Source organism: Carlito syrichta, unplaced genomic scaffold (genome assembly GCF_000164805.1).
Source record: "Carlito syrichta isolate Samal-C Ts95f unplaced genomic scaffold, Tarsius_syrichta-2.0.1 Scaffold314781, whole genome shotgun sequence".
NCBI classification, from domain to species: Eukaryota; Metazoa; Chordata; class Mammalia; order Primates; family Tarsiidae; genus Carlito; species Carlito syrichta.
The window spans coordinates 769848-790146 of NW_007258877.1; the positions used below are offsets into that span (position 1 = coordinate 769848).

The 20299-nt window shown below is 40.4% G+C and overlaps 2 protein-coding genes across 4 annotated transcripts in view; one reads left to right on the forward strand and one right to left on the reverse strand.

The window, feature by feature from the left end:
- The window catches only part of MED23 (mediator complex subunit 23), a 44631-nt gene extending 41615 nt beyond the window's left edge, over positions 1-3016 (forward strand). Inside the window, exons 28-29 of one of the 2 annotated variants that reach the window (XM_008071887.2) lie at positions 65-196; positions 1979-2636. In XM_008071887.2, the coding sequence (XP_008070078.1) occupies positions 65-196; positions 1979-2146 (300 nt within the window). In that variant the 3' untranslated portion in view covers positions 2147-2636. Of the gene's footprint in view, positions 1-64; positions 197-1978 lie in introns of both variants that reach the window. The other variant, XM_008071886.2, reaches the window with a different exon arrangement.
- Positions 3017-5832: 2816 nt separating this feature from the next.
- ARG1 (arginase 1) lies at positions 5833-18216 on the reverse strand. Of its 2 annotated transcripts, none has more exons than XM_008071889.2 (8): positions 18005-18216; positions 14114-14186; positions 11460-11634; positions 8865-9024; positions 7542-7636; positions 6793-6897; positions 6472-6608; positions 5833-6228 (listed from the first exon to the last, which is right to left on the reverse strand). In XM_008071889.2, the coding sequence occupies exons 1-8, from the start codon at positions 18059-18061 to the stop codon at positions 6062-6064; spliced, it is 969 nt and encodes a 322-aa protein (XP_008070080.1). In that variant the 5' UTR covers positions 18062-18216; the 3' UTR covers positions 5833-6061. The 2 variants fall into 2 exon arrangements, with proteins under 2 accessions (XP_008070080.1, XP_008070079.1); XM_008071888.2 differs by having other exon boundaries at positions 11460-11664; positions 18005-18103.
- Positions 18217-20299: the final 2083 nt, after the last annotated feature.

Consider the following 20299-nt stretch of genomic DNA (forward strand, 5'->3'; position numbering starts at 1 on the left):
GCATCATGCTGAATTATTCAACCACTTTGACAATTTTAATAATTTCATATTATTTGTTAAATAGATTGGTGTGGCGTTTTATGATATGCTGCTGAATGTAGACCAGTGTAGCACCCATTTAAATTACATGGATCCTGTCTGCGACTTCCTGTATCATATGAAGTATATGTTTACTGGCGACAGCGTGAAAGAGCAAGTAAGTTTTCCAGTTATTTTTAAATGACGTTTAATTTAGAAAACTTGTACATAGAGTGAGTAATAGACTTTTTTTGTTTGGGTAAACATTTTTGTCTTGGTTAATTTTTTTTTTTAAGGAGAAAGTTGATATCTTTTTCGGCAACAGGGACATACTATTCTAGATGTAGTATTAAAGTAAATACGTGTTATAATTTCTTATACTTTCCCCCTTGACATTTGCAACAGAATGTCTGAAAAAGAACTAAGTGCTTAATTAACCGTGATCTCATTAGGGAGAAGCAGTGTGATGTGGCTGCAGAAAAAACCAGAGAGAAGTGTTATGTTATGAGTGAGGAGGCTCTACTTTTTCCCTACACGCATTAGGGTACACTGATTGAGCCACTGGACAAATTGCAGCATAACTAGAAGACTAAAGTCAAGATCCTAGACTAATCCTGCCTAGACACTACTAACTCATGAAGCATTTTTGAAGAATATTGGGACGTTCCACCTGAAGAAAACATCCTAGGAAATTGTTCATGGCCTCTATTTGGGCCTCTATTTGGAGGGTTTCTGTTTGGAATTGGTATCAGATTTGTTCCGTGTCACTTCCAAGGGCATATAAATCCTGATGAAGCTAAAGGGCACACTCTGGCTCAACATGTGAAGATGAAGAGATGCTTCGTAAAAGAGATATCTGAAAGCAGAAGAGACCTGGGGTCGTAACTGAGTTTCCGATGTGTGGGAAACAGAGTCTGAGCTGTTCTAGAGGAGTGGAAGTGGGCCAGACAGGGAAAGTTAAATCCTCCATGACCTCCCAGTTCTTTAATGTTGTTTCTTTCTGTAATGGAAAAGAAGGCAGATTGCTGTATAATGGTATGAATCCTAGTCTGCTGGGTTCTTTTCCCTGGAGCTGGGGTTGGAAAGATAGGAACTCCTTCATGCTTCAGCTGGAGTGTCAGACCGAGTAGAAATGTTCTCTCTCATGAAGGAAAGAATTGTATCTGCTCTTGTTAAAACACGGAACATGTAGAAAACTGGTAAAGAAAAATTTTTTTTCCTAATAAATCCTTTATATTTGGGCCTAAAAAACTTTGACACATGGGATTATAGAAAGGAAAAAATATCAATGGACTAATCTTTCCTAGTAAGGTCAAAGAACATTTGAGTAAAGCTAAGAAAGCTGTGCAATGACTTGATGTACTTGTCTCCTTAAGGTATTTTTTTAAGAGAGTAGATCTAATATTATTTAGTTTGAATTCCAAGTATTAATCAAAACCAAAATAAAAATTAGCTTTGTAGATAAATATAGGCATGAGTTACTCAAAGAACTTTAAAATATAATTATGCTTCTGAGAAAATGAACAATTTATTGGATGTAGAGGAAATGATCAACTTGTTGGATATATAAAATTTGCAGTGTAAGCTATGCTAGCTTTGCTAGTGGCTGACTGGCTAACTAGATAACTACATATGCTTTGCAAGTATATGTATAACTATAACATGTGTGTGATGGAGAACATGTGTTCTCATGCAAAAAAGAAATAATTGTTTCTGCTTTGTTAAGACAGAACATGTGAGGAAAAAAAACCTCATCTCCCCCTATTATCTCAGGCCTCACACTTGTAAAACAGTTATTTATTACAAATCCTTTTATACATAAGTCTCCTTTGGCATATCTTCGGAATAATAGAGATTTTTATGGAGTAAAGGACTCTAGATTTCATGTGTAAATCCTTCTTTAAAGATGAAAAGTGAAGTTCTCTGGTTAAAGTATTTTGAATGTGTTTTCATTTCTTAGGTGGAAAAAATTATCTGTAACTTAAAGCCAGCTTTGAAACTTCGCCTTCGATTTATCACACACATTAGCAAGATGGAACCAACCGCAGGGCCTCCACAAGCCATGAGCAGTGGGTCCCCAGCACCACAGTCTAATCAGGTGCCAGTGTCTTTACCAGTGACTCAGTGAAGCCACAATGTACTGTGGAGAAGATGGACCTATATTCGTCTTTGAAAGTGGACTCAAATTTATGAAAGCTGAATGTGATCGTGCTGTCGTGATATACTGTAAGCAGCAGTGATATTCAGATTGTTTTATTTTGATTCTAATGGTGAATCTATTGATACCTTATAACTCCCTCTCCTTATCTATATGTTTGTCTCTAAGAGATCAAGTAAGCTACCTGTTATTCCTATTCGTAACAGTTTATTAGAGGAACATAGAGCTATCTGTGATCAAATGACTTTTACTAGATACTTTCAATTTTTCATATTCTAGCCATTAAGGTTTTTTAAATATTTTATTGTTAATGACATATTCAATCTTCAAATACATTATTTTAAGGTCTCACACTTGTAAAACAGTTATTTATTACAAATCCTTTTATACATAAATCTCCTTTGGCATATCTTCAGAATAATAGAGATTTTTATTGAGTAAAGAACTCTAGATTTCATTGAAATTTTATTATAAATTTCCCGTGTTTCTATCAAGATTGATTGGCAGTTTTTTGCCTTTACTGGAGACTTGAGCTTACTGTATGAAATTAGTTGGAAGCCATGTATCTGGAAACTCATCAGCTTAAATAAAATCTTGCTTAAACAGTTGATTCTTCAGTCTCTGTTTTAAAAAAATAAATTAATTGCAGATACTCTCACCTGATATAATCCTTTGGATTTTTTATAATCTTAAAATTTTAAAATATTTATATTTCTAAATACAGTATACATTTTGGTTCCTAGGGTTTATTAGATTTTGAGTGTCATGTTATTAATTTGAGGGAAAAATGACATTGTGAAAGATTTGAAAACTAATTAGTAAAATCTGTTGATGAATAAACAATGTGATTCTTTCATGACTCAGTGCTAATGGGCGTCTGTTGTAAGCAGCATGCTGGCTGGGCCTCAGCAGGGAAGGACTACTCCGTGGGTCCTACTACACCACAGCTGGTGACTGACATTGACCCAGGAATGAATAATTACTGATTTTTTTAAAAAGAAGAGCTAGTGAATTTAAACAACTGTACTTCAAATTCATATTTCCACATGCATTCCTAGAGCTTAATTTTCTTTGTAGTTAATCTTATTACAGTCATTATTTGACATGTATGTCCAGCTAAAACTTTACATAATGATATAAGTAATTTTTCCAGGCTAATAATATCCTTTAAAAATGTTGTGCCAGATTATTTCAAATGTTATTCACATGGTCTCAATGTGCTTGCTGCCTTAAGGAATATGTTGCTTTGGGATCCTAGAGTAGGGAGAACTGTGACACTGATATTGCACAAACAGAACAGAGAAAATGAAAATCAACATTACCATTTTTCTCAAAGATGTAGGCATTCCAATTTATTAAAAACTCAGTTTTCTCTCTCAAGCTCAAAAGAATGGGAATATGATTTTTCCTGGGTACACTTTGAAATAGTTATTAATCAGAGACTAATAGAAGACAGAAACTTTATTTCTGCATAGGATACAGCTGAGGCAAAACAATGCCTTTATGTCTATCACATCCTAAACGTTTTCTTTTTTTTGAAAATTAATAGTAGCTTGAGAGTGGCTGTGTCCAGTAGGGCCTGCGATGATGGAAAGATTCTACACCTGTGCTGTCCAGCACATAAGTGAGTAGCTCCATGTGGCTATTGAGCGTTTGAAATGTACTGAATTCTTAATTTGATTAATTTCAATGACTGCATATGGCTACTGTATTGGACAATGTTTTCTAGAGTAAGAGCCATCATAATTGTTCTTATCTGAAAGTAATTTGATAAAATGTTTTGTCTTTCTTTTTTTTTTGAGTTGGAGTCTCACTCTGTCACCCAGACTGGAGTGCAGTGGCATGCTCCTGGCCACCACATCCTCAACCTGCTGGGCTCAGGCGATCCTCCCGCCTCAGCCTTCCAAGTGGCAAGAACTACAGGCGTGCGCTACCGCGCCCGACTAATTTTTTATTTATTGTAGACACGAGGTCTCGTCAAGTTGCCTGGGCTGGTCTTGAACCCACGGGCTCAGGCTGTCCACTTGCCTCAGCCTCCCAAAGTGCTGGGATTACAGACTGAGCCACTGAGCCCGGCCACCTTATATTATCTTTCAAAGATCTAGCAGTTAGAGGCTACAGGTTTAAAATTCTGGGTTGCATGTGAAAAATCAGATTGTAGGGGATCTTTAACATGTAGCTATTAAAACAGCACAATAAAAATCCTTGCATTCTACTATTGCAGAATCCCCTTGGGTTTTTACATAAGTTCAGGATGCTTCTCTTGTTTTGATTACAGTTTTCTTTCCATTGTTTTTTCCACTTTCCTCACTACACATTCCAGAGCCAACATGACTTTATGATGTAGCAAATGAGACATCCCTATAATTGGAATGAGTGAAGGGTGAAGCATCCAGAAGCCACAAATAATTTTAGGTGAAATCCTCATCTGAATTAGAAGATCTTAAACAATAACAGTTTGGCCAGGCACGGTGACGCATGCCTGTAATCCCAGCACTTTAGGAGGCTGAGATGGGAGGATTGCTTGAGGCCAGGAGTTTAAGACCAGCCTGGGCAACATAAGGAGACACTTGTCCCTACAAAAAATAAAAAGTTGGCTGGATGTGGTGGCACATACCTATAGTCCTAACTACTTGGGAGGCTGAGGCAGGACAATTGCTTGAGCCTATGAGTTCTAGGCTTCCTGAGCCATGAATGTGCCACTGCATTCCAACCGGGGCAAGGGAGTGAGACCCTGTCTCAAAAAAAAAAAATGGGGGTGGGGAGGAGGAGGAGAAAGAGAGAACAAAAAAGAAATAGCATTTCATTTCAATTTCCCTGGCTCCTGAATAGATTTTTGGGAACATTTTCTACCTCCCCAAAGCGTACCTGAACAGCAACCATGCTTAGAATGTCAGCCAATACCATGTTTGAGGTTTCGAACAAGTAAAACATGTACTTCTAACCTGGATGAGTTTGATGATGGTCCAAACCTATTATTACCCATTTTATAGTTGAAGAAACCAGAGCTAGGGAGTTTAAATAGCTTCATCAAGGTCTTGCAATGTTTTGGACATGAAGATTTCACTGTGACCATTTAAATATTTTTAGTAGTTTTAAGCAGGATGTATATATGAAGTGTGATGTATGTATGTTTTTGCGTATATGTAGACACAATATAATCTTCTTATAAAGAATTTATTTTATTAAAAAATCACATCTTTTGAACAGCATGGATACATGGTACCTTTCTAGGTGGGGTAGCTTTGTTTCCTGATAAAAGGAGTCTCACTCTATGTATGGGGACTTATTTAAGTTTGGGTGTGTGTGTGTTTTGAGGAGTCTCATTCTGTCACCCAGGCTGGAGAGCAGTGGCATGATTATGGCTACTGCAGCCTCAACCTCCTTGGCTCAGGAGATCCTTCACCTCAGCCTTCCAAGTAGCTGGAACTACAGACATGCACCACCACACCCAGCTAATTTTTTTTGTTTGTTTTCATTGTAGACACATAGTCTTACCATGTTGCCCAGTCTGGTCTTGAACTAGGCTCAGGCAGTCCTCTTGCTTCGGCCTCCCAAAGTGCTGGGATTACAGGCATGAGCCACTGTACCCGGCCTTAAGTTGTGTTTATTTTTAATACCACCAAATTTTTAATTGGAAATGAATTGTGATTCTCTTTCTGAGGATCTTTTGCCAAATTGGAAAATAGGAGCTTTTTAATTTCACAAAAGTTATAATTTCCAAATCTTGAATTTCATACCAAGAGGGACTTCATAGCGTTTATCCTCATTGGAAAAACATTTTTCTGAGAACAAATGTTTGGGAGGAAAATTGCAGGCTTAGCTAAATTATTGAACTTGCTAACTGTTCTTTAGCTGTGAGATTTTCAGATGATGTTTCCACATTTACTTAGGTGGGTTAAGGTAGTCAATCGGCTTATGATTACCCTCCCGAGCGACTCCAAAACAAGCCAAGGTTACTGCTACTGCTGTGTTCACGGTTCGAGTTACTTCATCTGGTGTCTTCCCCAGAGATGGGTTCACTTCCATTATATCTAATCCTGAGAGTAGTCCTACAACAACAAATGGTAATAATTTAATTTGCAAAATAGATGACATTTTAAAATCAGTACAGACTAATTTGAAAGGTTATCCGCTTTTATAAAGAGATGGTAGCCAATGGAAAACACTTCAGTTATTGCATCACACGATTGATGGGCATTCTGGAAGTGTCCATGGTTTTCAGGCCAAGGAAGTATAAATATACATTGGCCCAGTATGCACTTGTTTCTTCATTCCCTCATACTGCTACCTACCTGTTTTGTAAATTTCTTCTGTGATGTAGATACCTTCTCTATAAGACAGACCCCCCATGACTGGTGTGCCCGTAGCAGGTGTGAAAAACGGGTCCAGTCCATCGACATCAAAACTCAGATGAATTGGCCTTTTCTTTCTTTTAAAAGAAGTGGGAAGGGATTTCAGTATAAAGTTAGTGGCTTTATATTTTGTAGGTAAATATTAGTTCTTACTGTTTTATAAAAAGTAATCCATGATTGTACTTGAAGACTATTAATAACTCACATTAATTAGTGTCCTTAGCAAGTTTTATGTTACACACACACACAAAAGCATCATACCTTCCTAGTAGATAACTGAGTGTTTCTTCCATCACTTTGCCAATTCCCAGTTTATCCACTTCAGTCATTGAAAAGTATTTAATACCCAGCGTTTTCAAAATGTAGCTGTGAAAGAAGAGATACAGGATAATCTATAATTAATAAGGTTGACTCTATGCCTGCCTGTTTTCTTTTAAAGAAAAGATAGATGTGGTAGCCAGGTGCACTGGCTCACACCTGTAATCCCAGCACTTTGGGAGGCCAAGGCGAGAGGATTGCTGGAGCCCAGCAGTTCAAGACCAGCCTGGATAACATGATGAGACCTTGTCTCTATTAAAAAAATCATTTAAAAAATTAGCTGGGCATGGTATTGCACACCTGTGGTCCCAGCTGTTCGGGAGGCTGACGTGGAAGATTGCCTGAGCTCAGAAGGCTGAGGCTGCAGTGAGCCATGATTGTGTTACTCCAGCCTGGGCAACAGAGTGAGACCTGGACTCAAAAAAAATCAATGTGGTAGAATATATAAAATATTTAGTTTCTATGAGATATATGTACATCAGTGTGGTTTTATTTGTATTTATTTTTAACAGCAAGTCAGTTGCCTGAATACATACATATGTACGTACATGTATATAAATATATATGTGTGGGAGTATATGTGTATATATGTGTCTTGCATTGCTGTTTAAAATAGTATTTTCCTGTAGGTTTGGTCACCTCACACACAAAAGGACAAAAATGAAGGTAAATCATATCAAGGAATAACTTACTGTTCTCCAGGGTCCACGTCTCTCAAGCCAATATACACAATATCCTTGGCAGATACGCAGGGAGTCACCCAGGAGAATCCTGGTACATCAGGTATCTAAAGTGGCAATGTTCTCATTTGGTTATGTCTTTGTCTATTGAGCAAATCCCTCATTTGAAGCTAAGGATACTTGTTGGACTGCATAATCTTATATTTAGAATATAAATTTAAGGGAAACCATTTTTAAATGATGCAAAAGGAAGGAAGGGATGGCTGCCTCCCCTGGATGGCTTCGGCCTTGTCACCCTGCCCCTGTGGCCCAAGTCTGCCCTGAGCCACTTGGCACTGGCCTGCTCCGTGCCCTAATTCTGCTGGGCCCTTCCTTCTCAGTACTCTTCTACAAAGAAACGACTGTGCTCCCATGACTTTGGAAGCGTCATTCTTTGCTTTGCGTTCTCACTAAGGCCTCAGTTGGGAGGATGGCCTAGAGCACTGAGGGAAACTTTTGACCAAACCTTTGGTTGCTCTTCATAATACGCTTTTTCCTGAATCCCAGCTTTTGTTCCCATGTGCTAACTAGACATTTTGCAAGTTTATAAACCCATCATATGGTCATTTGTTCAAAAAATTTTACTTCTGAACTTTTAACATAAGGGGGTCTGAACCCTTTGTATTATGATAAGAACTAATATACTACCACTGTTACAAGTAAAAATAGTTTATATATACAGCATATTGCTACAAATTATCAACCACAATGTTAAATCTTAATCTGAAATTTTATATTTTTTAGGAAAGACGTTTCTAGGCAGCAAGAAATAGTTCTTTCTCTTATGATGTAGATAAATGCTTCTTCCAAGAAAGATGTTAAATAATGAACATTGTAAACTGCATTTAAAAATCCCATTTTTGAAAAGTCTCTGTGATGTGGAAGGAACACTTTGCGAGAACGTAGGGCTGTATGGCGTCATGGAAAGAGTCAGGAGCCAGAGACCTGGTACTGGCCATGGCCTCATGATAGGCTTTGTGTATCACATGGGCAAGTTGGTTAACCTCTGAACCTCTGCTAACTTGTTTATAAACAATTACTCTCTGCCCCCACCTACTAGAAAGCTTGTTTAAGAATCGAAAGGAAAGATCTATATGAAGTCAGCTTGCCATTTAAGGAGGTAACGCTAGAGAGCCTGGTTGCTTTTTTCAACCAACCCTTTGCTTATTGGCTGCAGAGAAAATGGTCTGAGATGACACCAAGAATAAGAAGGCATCTAGTTTCTACTTCCCTCCCACCTCCCGAACTTCTACGGAAGAGTATTCTTTTGTAATGGAATACCAACCAGACTTTTACCTTTCCTTTTAGTTCCTTCAGGAGGAAAGATACAGGCTGTCCATGCAAATTCCCACTTGTGGTTGTCAGCGGAGTGTTGATGTCAGTGTGAGCATCCACCCAAATGACACCGAGATCAGGATGGACCCTGGCATGGCCAGAGATGCTTCCAATCGCCAAACTTTGAAGGAAAAAGTTTGTGTGAACATCCAGTTTGCAATTTCATTACATATATCACGTTATCAACTCAATGCTCCCACTGGGTTTTCCTTTACGTTAAAGTGTCTGGTATTTCTGACAGACTCGAAATTACAGATGCCAATTCAACAATGATAACAAGAGAGGGGGCATCGTGTAGACATGATACAAGTTATAGTTACATCGATAGCATTACCAAAATTTATTTGTTTGTTTTTTCGAAATCCACCTTGTAATAAAATCACAAATTATAGCTTGGCCAAAAAATAAATATAAAAACACCAGCCACAGCAGAAATTCCTTAACATAAGACTGTTCAATTCTCAGAGTTAAGTCTGGATCATTTCTTCACACTCATCTCTCTTGGTAGTTAATTCTCTCAAGTGAATTATGACAAAGTCTTTGCATTTTTCCTAAAAATCCAGCTCTTTTATAATTGGGGAGCGAGGCTCAGACGTTCTAACAACCCTTCAGCCGGCAAATGTTCACTTTATGCAATGCTAGTCCTCTGCTGTGACTGTCTGCTCTCCTGCCGTACCTGCAAAGACCGACTCTTACCTGGGAAACAATGAAGTTTATCCCTAGTAATCCAAGCTCCAGACACTTTGCCAGAATGGAAGAGCCAAGTTATATCTTGCACAGAGGCTAAAAGATTGGGATTTACTCTACAATGTCTATATTCTTTCACCTGTGAATGTGTAAGTATCATTCAGAGTATCGTGAGCTTTTAGATTCTCAAAGTTGGAAGTAATTCTGCCCTGAGGCTCAGCTATGGATTATGCAGCTTGATATTAGTTTTCCCTTCAGGTTTCTTGTCTTCTGGCCGTTTGTCACTCTTAAAATTTCGAATTACAAATTTTTCCACTTAAAAATGAAAGCAATAAAGTAAAATTTAAAACTAATAAAATAATTAGCCAGGCTTGGTGGTCTGCGCCTGTGGTTCCAGCTACATGGAAGGCTGAGGTGGAAGGATTGCCTGAGCCCAGCAGATTGATGCTGGGGTGGCTGTGAGCATGCCACTGCACTCCAGCCTGGGCGACAGAGTGAGACTCCAACTTAAATAATATAAAATCGAAAGTGAGTCCCAGTTTCTCAACAGCAGTTTTGTTACAGAAGTCCTGGTAACAGTTTGGCTTTAGAAGAGGAGAACCGAGGAGACCCAAAGTGACTCTTGCTTCAAAAGTCACCGGAGTGTTTCTGTTCAATCTAGTCAGGCCTCTTCTGATAACATTACTCTGGAACTAAATATTATTTAAAAGTCTCATTTTTAAAAAAAGCAAAAAATAAAATAAAAGAGTCATACACCAAAACAGTTTTGGCCACATCATTCGTAATGGTGAAAATTTGAATATAATGTGAATATCTGATAACATGATAACATATGTAGTGATGTAATCCCTTGAAAACAAACCACGCAGCAGTAAAAAAAAAAAATGATGCTTACAATGCTACGTGCATACCACGAAGTAAATTTGTACTCCCAACTAAGAACAAAAGATGGGATATTACACACACACACACACACACACACACACACACACACACGAAACAAGGTCGTTAGGTACAAGGAAAAAAAGATACCATGAAAGCAACGTGCTAGATTTTCCATCTTGGTTGAAATGGTTCTCAGGGAAGTACAATTACCATGGCTTTTATTTTTTATTGTGTGTGTGTGTGCAGACTTTCCAAAATTTTAGAATATACTCACTACTTTTATAATGGAAAACATATGCTTTTAAATTGCTGACTTAAATGAATCATACTTATTATTGGTAATCAAGTACAATAAAACTATGAATTTCCTTGTGCTCATCTTTTTAGAAATGTAAGCCTGTGCTGTTTTGATGGCATCCATTCCTAATTAATGTATCTTCTGCTGTACGAGACAAAAATAAAGATATTGTAAGACTTAAGAGCTAAGTCTATGTTTCTATAAGAAAGTAGTGGTCTATAAAATGTTTTTTAGGGCCGGGCTTGGTGTCTTAGCCTGTCATCCCAGCACTTTGGGAGACCGAGGCGAGTGGATTGCCTGAGCCCGAGAGTTCGAGACCAGCTCGGGCAACTTGGCGAGACCTCATCTCTACAGTACATCACCAAAAAAAAAAAAAAACTAGCCGGGCATTGTAGCGCGTGCCTGTAGTTCTGGCTACTTGGAAGGCTGAGACAGAAGGATCGCCGGAGCCCAGTGGGTCAATGCTGGGGTGACTGTGAACGTGCCACTACACTCTGGCCTGGGTGACGGAGTGAGACTCCAACTCAAAAAAAAAAAAAAGAAACAGAAAACTTTTTTTAGAAGGCAAAACATTTTGTATGAAATATCGGTCAGTGCTTTTCCATCTGGACTTTCTCTCTTCTGATCTTGGTGACACTTTGTGCTGTTCGTGCCCGATTCCCAGAGACATAGTCATTCACCGCGACCTGTGGTCTCCGCCCAGCACCAGGCTGACTCTCCCATTCTTCTTGACTTCCGCCACCGCGCTGGCCAGCTGCTCGTTCGCTTTCCCCACAGACCTTGGATTCTTCACAATTTGAAAGGGACTGTCATTAGGAACGTCAACCAAGGGCAGATCCCCATAATCTTTCACATCACACTCTAAAATTAAAATGGAAACGTTTCCAGTTACTAAGTAAAAAAGTAGGCTGCAAATCAGTCTGTGCAGGATAATTCCAAATGAACACAATAAGTATATTTTCTTCAGGGTAAGCAAAGAAAAAGTGTGGAAGGACTGTGATCATTGTGAGGGTAGAAATCATGTCTGCTTTTGCCTGACATCATAATCTCACCAGCACCGCAGCTGTTACCCGCTGCATACCCAGCTCTCAGTAAATACTTCTTGCACTGGTCCAGTTAGACTAGACACTAAAATAGAACAGTGACAACCTTCTGGTTTAGGCTTAATGGGAAACATCGCTGTCTTTGTGTGTCTCTCTCCAACCTCTTATAATAAGCATATTTTATTTTGGTAATACGTTGTTTTATATATATATTTAGCACTGAGCCTAATGCTCAGGAAATAAAGGCTTTGTGATTGATTATCTTTCTTTAACAAGAAAAAATTGGCTGGGCTCGGTGGCTCAGCCTGTCATCCCAGCACTTTGGGAGGGTGAGGCGAGTGGATTGCCTGAGCCCACGGGTTCAAGACCCGCCCGGGCAACTTTGTGAGATCTCATCTCTACAATAAATCAAAAATTAGCCGGGTATGGTAGCCTGTGATTCTGGCTACTTGGAAGGCTGAGGCAAAAGGATCGCTGGAGCCCAGCAGGTTGAGGCTGCGGTGGCCGGGAGTGTGCCACTGCACTCCAGTCTGGGTGACAGAGTAAGACTCTAACTCAAAAAAAAAGAAAGAAAGAAAGAAAGAAAGAAACAAGGAAAAATTGCAGGTAACTTCAAATTCCTAAGAACTGAGTATGCTTCCTAAAAGGCCCTGAATTAGGCTTCAAAAGTAGATAACTTCATGTAAAACTGTAATGTGGACTCAGTACAGTATTCTGAACGAACGAGCCATCATATATGGTGTTTATTTTGTGTCTGTGCATGTCTGATTCAGCAACACCTCCAAGAGATCTCACCCAATAGAACATGCGACCAAATGATGCTTGTTAACTGAGGGACAAGTTCATTTACCCAAGAATTCTGTTCTCTACTGAGTATCTTTCTTTTTTCTTCTTTTATTTTTGAGATTTATGAAGTATAATTCTTACTTGTTAAAGCTCACTCATTTTAAGTGCATAGGCCAGTGAGTTTAGGACGTTTCTACAGTCTTGCAACCACCACCACAATCAAGATTTGAAACTCTTCCATTCCCCTTGAGCGTTAATCACTATGCAGCCCCAGGAACTATGCTTTTGTCTTTCTAGAATGTCATGCCAATGGAATTATACAGTAAAAGTTTTTCGTGTCTTAGTGTGTGGGTTTTGAGAGGCATTCATATTCTTGCCTGTGTCAGCATTCCTTTGTATAGTTGAGTACTATCTTGAGGTATGGATGCTCCACTTTTTACTTAACCATTTACCAGTTGATGGACATTTTGCTGTTTCCATCTTTTGACTATTAGAAATATTGCTGCCACAAGCGTCCAAGTACAAGTCTTTGTGTGGATGCATATTTCACTTCTCCTGGGGAAACACCCAGAGGTGGAACTACTGGGTCAAAAGGTCAATGTGTGTTTACTTAAGAAACCTCCAAACTGCTTTCCACACTGGCGATATTTCGCATTCCCACCAGAAATAGGTAGGGGTTCCAGTTACTCCACAAACTTGCCAACACTATATCAGGGTTTTAGATGTAAATATAATGTATAATTAAGCCTATGCTTTTAAATATATATATACATTTGCATGCTTAATGTGTATATTCTTACATATGTGTGTACACATACACACACTGTGCAAACACTAGATGCTATTGTAGTTGTTACTGTTTCATTTTACTTCCTTCCACGAATGAGGATCTTCTTGCTATAGATACACTTCCTGCCTCCCTTGCCTTCCATTTTCTTTTTTTTTTTTTTGAGTCGGAGTCACTCTGTCACCCAGACTGGAGTGCAGCGGCCGCTCCCGGCCACCACAGCCTCCACCTGCTGGGCTCCGGCGATCCTTCCGCCTCAGCCTTCCAAGTAGCCGGAATTACAGGCATGTGCTACCACGCCCGGCTGATTTTCTGATGAGGTCTCACTGCCCAGGCAGGTCTCGAACCCGCGGGCTCAGGCAATCCACTCACCTCAGCCTCCCAAGGCGCGGGATGACAGGCTGAGCCACCAAGCCCGGCTGCCTTCCATCTTCAATGCCCAATTCCCCTCACCCACCCCACTCCCGTTCTCGCACACACAGTTTCTCTCACGCCATCGTTTGGTTGGAAAGAAAGAATCTGAGTGAGGATGTTCGCCCTGCAGTGCTTCCAGAGTCTTTCCCCATGCCCTGCTTCTCTTATAAAATGTGCTTCTAAGGCGTAGCTTGGGCGGTAGTTCAGGCACCAATGTCATTCCAGACACAGTTGGCGTTCTCAGGGGTCTGCTCCTTCCTTCACGGCAGGGCAGGCAATCAGGCCGATCCCCTATCCACTTAAACATTACCTTGTTCTTTAAGTTTCTCAAGCAGACCAGCCTTTCTCAGTGCTGCAGGGCCTTCTTCCACTCCTCCTCGTGGCTGGACAAACAAAAAATAAAGTACTTCAGATATTATCATGACCATCAGTTGCTCACAATAGGACCCCTTTCCGTTACTTAACCAGTTGAATTGTCACTATCATTTTCTGAGCTCCTACAGAGCCAGGATTTGTCAAGATCGCATTTGACAAGATCTCATTTCATCTACACAGCAAGGCAGAATGAATTACTCCAAATAGTAGGAACTAGAATTGAAAGGGTTACACGATTTTCTACCAGCTGATAAGTGGCAGAGCCTATGTCCACATACAGGTCTTTGGAGTCCAAAACCTGCATCTCCGCTTGCCATCACACCGTGACACAGTGAACACGTATTTTGCGCAAAAGCACTCTGACAGCCGGAGGTCCAATAATGAACAGGAGAAGGTTCTGTCTTTGAGTTACTCATCAGCTAAGTGGGGATTGGAGCATTTAAGCCCAACTGCAGTTCACAGACAGTCGCTTCAACGACGACAGAAGATGTTGAAGATGTCATAGCAACAAAACAGGATGCCCCTAGCTCTGTCGGGGGGAAAGGGTGTGTCAGTGAAACAGATGACATTTAAACTGAGTCTTGCAACATGAGTAGGTATTCAGGAAAATAGGATGGGGTGATAGAGAAACTCTGCAAACCAGGGGAATGGCTTGGGCAAAGGCATCAGAAGAGAAAGGGCGTGGCATGAAAGAGACCGATGTGCAAGTCCTCACAGCCAGAGCACTAGAGTTCTTGAGAAGAAAGCAGGCAACAGGGAAAATCATCACCTGGGAGCTGAAATCACAAACAAAGACCAACCCAGTCATTTCAAGTTTTGACCTGTCTGTGCAGTTGAGGGGAAGTCCTACCCTTGCTGCTTTGACATAGGGAAGCAAACACTCTCCCTCCATGGGGCAACTCTTCCCCAGCTTCCTGGCTGACTAGGAGTCTAAAGACATCGTTTTTTGTTTTTTGTTTTGTTTTGTTTTGTTTTGTTTTTGAGTCAGAGTCCCACTCCCACCGCATCCTGGACCTGCTGGGCTCCGGCGATCCTTCCACCTCAGCCTTCCAAGGAGTCAGAACTACAGTCGCACACTACCACGCCCGGCTAAATTTTGATTGATGGGAGAGACGAGGGATCACCAAGGTGCCCAGGTGGGTCTCGAACCCGCAGACTCGGGCAATCCACTTGCCTCAGCCTCCCAAAGCGCTGGGATGACAGGCTGAGCCACCGAGCCCGACCCAAAGACACAGTTCTTTTCTGTATCATTCTGATTCTAATTTCCAATGGGGCTTTTAGATGCAGAAAATGACTTTTCAGATAAAATGGGCCAAAAGATGTGCCTTTGTCCCTGAGATTGGGGCTGTGGCACCAAACTAAGAAAATATTTCTTCCCCATCCAAATGACTGGAAGACCTGCCCTGGGTGCCAGGCAAATCCCTGATGTCAAATTCTTGTCCCTGTCCCTGTCTCCATGCTCTGTCTGACACATTGGCTCGTTAATGCCACCCTCTTTCTGCTGACCCAGCTCACTGTCCCCATCAAGCAGACATAATTTCTCCTTCTTTAAACCCTAGTAGGGGGCTGCTTGCTTCCTATTTTGCCTTTTCTTGTGTGTCTGTTATTGCCTTCTCCCATTTGTTAGATTTCCGTCCAACTCTCTTTGCATTTAGGGCATTTATATTCTGTGGTGTATAGCCGACCTATAGTGGATACTCGAAAGTCCTCAGTTTGATAAAACTTTGTGACTTTTCTCCCGCCTCTTCTTTTCAGACTTTAGAACAAATCTCATAGACATCCCCCTTAGCTGACCCTATACAGGAGATGCCCAAAAAAGTATGCACATTTTAAGAGGTGTTATGCACGTATTACTTTTTGAAGTTTAATTAAATTACGGTAGCCATGTGTAGTATGACATTTGCTCAACTGTGCTTCCGCCATTTTCTCTGACTGTCCTGCCTGTCACATGCTGATGCTAGCATTCATTTGATTAACGCCATCTTTTGAACGAATGTCGTACTTAAAATGTGTATACATGGTTTTGACACTCCCCGTATTTGCTATAACAGGGTCATTAAATTCTCTAATATTCTTTTTTTATTTGTTTGATCCAAACCACTTCTCATGATTAGTCTTTGCACATGACTTGCTTTATCTGTCCACTTTGGAAATTGCTTTGTTGGTTCCGCTGGCTTTCTAAGCAGGACCAAGCCCCCAACTGGCCAACAAGCATAAGATCCCCTCTGGAGTCAATTCCTCTGAAGAGGTATCGGTGCAAGCCAGAGGCACTGGCTTTGGAATCAGACTGTCCTGTCTGGAATCATGCAGTCGAGGCTATGTGATCTTGAGCAAACTACTAAACCTCTCTGAGCCTTAGTTAATGCAACTGTTAGGTAAAAATAATACCAATCTCATTGTTTGCTCTCTGCCTTGCAAGGGGGTAAGGTAGGGAATCAAAGCCCTTTCTTAGAGGCCATCTGGCTCTAATCCTCTCTTTCTGCCTGCTTGTCAAGGTTTTACCTCCTTCGGGGGCAGACAAACATTTGTAATTGGCCATTTTATCCCCTCTGTGGCTTGGTGTAGGAAAAAACCTCTCTTTTCAGTTCTTACAGTCATGAGACAAAAGCTTCATTCTCATGGCCATGTTTTAATGGGAGAAAAGCTGGGACGGGAGGCAGAATTACCTCCTTCTGTCGACTTTTAAAATTCCACCATTGTTACAGCCTGTTCCAAGAATAGGTGAGCATATTATGGATTTTAAAAGAAACACTTCTGTGTCAGCAAAATGTCCCTGTGTTCTGGGAGAGCCCTTTGGAGGATTTCCAGGGGAAGCGAAGCAGTATTTACTGACAGTCCAAATGTAGTCTAGGTCTCTAACCTCTGGCCTCTTTCAATTTGTTTTGCAATAAAAAGTCAGAGTGCACAGCAAGGGTTCAAAATTAAGAGGGGCAAAACGCTGCCCATATTCTGAGAAACCTGCAGAAAGACGCCATTACAAAAAAAAATCAGCCTGAGGAGTTTCCACTCACACATTGTCTTGTTTGATTTGTGTCCTTCTGTTTCCTCTTTAAGCGAAAACCCACACTGAAGTCTACAGTGTTCTGTCATCTCATTCCATTTACCAGAACAAGTATGTAAGAAGAGTGTGTGAGTGTTGCTGGCATGCACAGGCTCACAGCTGGTGGCTCGAAGGCAATGTGGGGGTTTTATAAATCCATTAGTCCTTTCAGAGTTGCAACTTGCAGTAGGATTTTTCTTTCTTATGTTTTTCTCCTCAAAGAGAGCTACATAAAGGATTCTACCAGTCTATAAACCAATAGTTTTACAAAACCATTAAAGCCCTGAAATAATGTGAATCATTCACACAATTACGTAAAGCAATAATATTAGGTTATCCAAATTATAAGAAGTCCAAATATTACCACAAATCTACTAACTTTTTTAAAGCATTCATTGCATAGCTAACCAAATTTTTAAAAAATAATTCTCTTTATGTACACACAGTAACACCAAAAGCAATAAGAGCATCAAACCCTAAATGAATAAGTACAAAACAGAAATAGTGCATTTCAATTCAGAGAAAAATATTGTTTCTTTACACATACAAGGAAACATTCGGTAGGTTCGAGTGTACCTGGCTTTGGCTGAGGGAAGAATCCCAGGAGGAAGTGGGTTTGTGACTCTTATTATACAATGCTGGAAAAGGGTGAGAGGACTTTAAAAGATATATTTCGGGCTGGATTGCATCAGGAAATTTAACAAACCAGACAATATGCCTTATAAACTTTAAGCTGCAAACTCTTCAAATAAACCCCAGATATTAAACACTAGGCTTTCAACTCACCTGTCCCTTTGAGAAGGGAGCTCCGATGACCCCTATGGTCTTGCACTTGACACTCATGCTCTAACACTTCCTTTTGCTGCACCTGAGCTCTCCAGACAGCCGCCACCCTCTGCAGCCCTCAGTGACTGAGGGCACATTTTTTTTTTTCCACTTATAATTGGGTTGAATCTGTTTACCTTTATTCTAATGAGGGCAACTGGCTCCACCCACTGAACCAAAGAATGAGAGAGTCAACAGAAAGTCTTGCAAATTCTTCATATGTGGAATAATCGCGATTCCTCTGAGTGTTGGTCTCTAATTAAGTGAGCGCTATTCATATTTAGTTCACTCCCTTTTAAAAAAAGCCAGCTGGATGATATAAGTCTTTCCTTAGACAACCGACGACTCCATGTGGTTTCGCAACCATGTAAGAAAGTACTAGAGTTCTGGCTGTGTAACCTCAGGGGAGGACACTTTTCTCCTCCAACTCTGAGCCCTCCTTTCAGAAAAAGGCCAGCCTGGCAAAATGGTCTCTCACATCCCCTCCAGCCCAGACATCCTGAGTTAGGACTTCACACGTGAGAATAAATGTTTCATCCATGAGACACAATTCCTATACCACTAGGGCAGAAAAAGCATATAACTTCCTTTTTGATTATTATTTAAAGAAAAAATTAATTACTTGATTGGTAACTCAGAGGTCTTGCCAATTTTGAAATATAAGGTACAGGAAAATAATCGTTGGAACCATAATATTATAATCAAGGAAATAAAAACAGCTGACAGTTTTGTTGTGTGTGAGATGTTGTTCACTGTCATATTACCTTATTTAATCTTTATACTAATTTTAGGTTAAGTCGCACCATTAGTGCCATTGTACTGATGAAGCCGATAAGAAAATTGAAGGTCAGACAGTCTGGGCAACATAGCAAGACCTTGTCTCTACAAAAAATAAAAAAAATTAGCTAGATGTGGTCATACATGCCAGTAGTCCCAGCTACTCCGGAAGCCGAGACAGAGGATCACCTGAACCCAGGAGACAGAGGCTGTGGTGACCCATGATTGTGCCACTGCACTCCAGTCTGGGTGACAGAGTGAGATCCTGATTCAAACAGAAAGAAGGAAAGTAGCTGGGTGTGGTGGTGCACACCTGTGGTCCCAGCTACTCGGAAGGCTGAAGAGGAAGAATTGCCTGAGCCCAGCAGGTCAAGGGTGCAGGAGCCATGAGCATGCCACTGCACTCCAGCATGAAAAAAAGAAAATGAGGGGGAGAAAAAAAGAAAAGGAAAAGGCGGGGGGGGGGGGGGGAGGGAAAAGGAAGGGAAGAAGGGAGGAAGGAAAGAAGAGGAGGAAAGAAACTGAAGGTCAGAGAGGTTGCCAAAGGTGGGAAACAGGTTTGTAGAGGAAGAGCCAAGATTCAGTCTTAGACATTCTGGATCCACCTCACCACAGGGCTTAGTCTAAACACAGGTAGGTGTCAGCTGCTAACTACCTGTGACCTGGGATATTACTGTTTGTCATCATGTAAAAGTAAGAATATAGAAGAAGTTCATCTTAAAGATTCTTCCAACCTGAGACTCCAACTCACAAAAAAAAAAAATCATATGATTGCAATATAAAAGATAAACTCACTTATTAGGAATTAATGTGTTTTTCCTACTGGTAGGAGAGAAGGTTGCAGAGTTTAAATTCCACAGGGCATAGAAACTTGTCTGCTGTATCCCCAGAGCCTAGAAGAGTGCTGATCATAGGAATCCGATACACATTTGTTGCACAAATGAATAAGGAAACAACAGTCTTGCGGGTCCATTTTGATAGGACCCCCTTCCAAACAGGCTTTCTATCTTTCTCCTGTGTTTTGCTTGTATATCCTAAATACTTGCGTGCGGTATTCCTTGTGTAGCCTGGACATTGACCTCTTATGGGGTTGACATTGTGAGTAACATTTTCCAAAATATAAGAAACCTGATAATTTTACAGATGTTATCACCCAAAATCCTCAATTTTAAAATAAACACTTGGCCACTGTTTTGTTAAGCACTGACTCAGCCATGTTTTCCTAAGGTTTGGCCCCCTCCCCTACCTTGGGGAGGTGAATCTCCTCTCTCTCTCATTTACTTTCTAAATAAACTATATTTTCCAATAAAAAATAAAATAAAATAAAATAGACACGTGCATAATTTTCCCCTAATGCTTTGTGCTTTGAAAGTTATAAGTCCCACCCACCACCCAAATCACAAAGATGTGCTTCTACATTTTCATCTATTTGCTTTAGAGTTTTTCTTTCTTTCTTCCTTTCTTTCTTTTTTTTTTTTT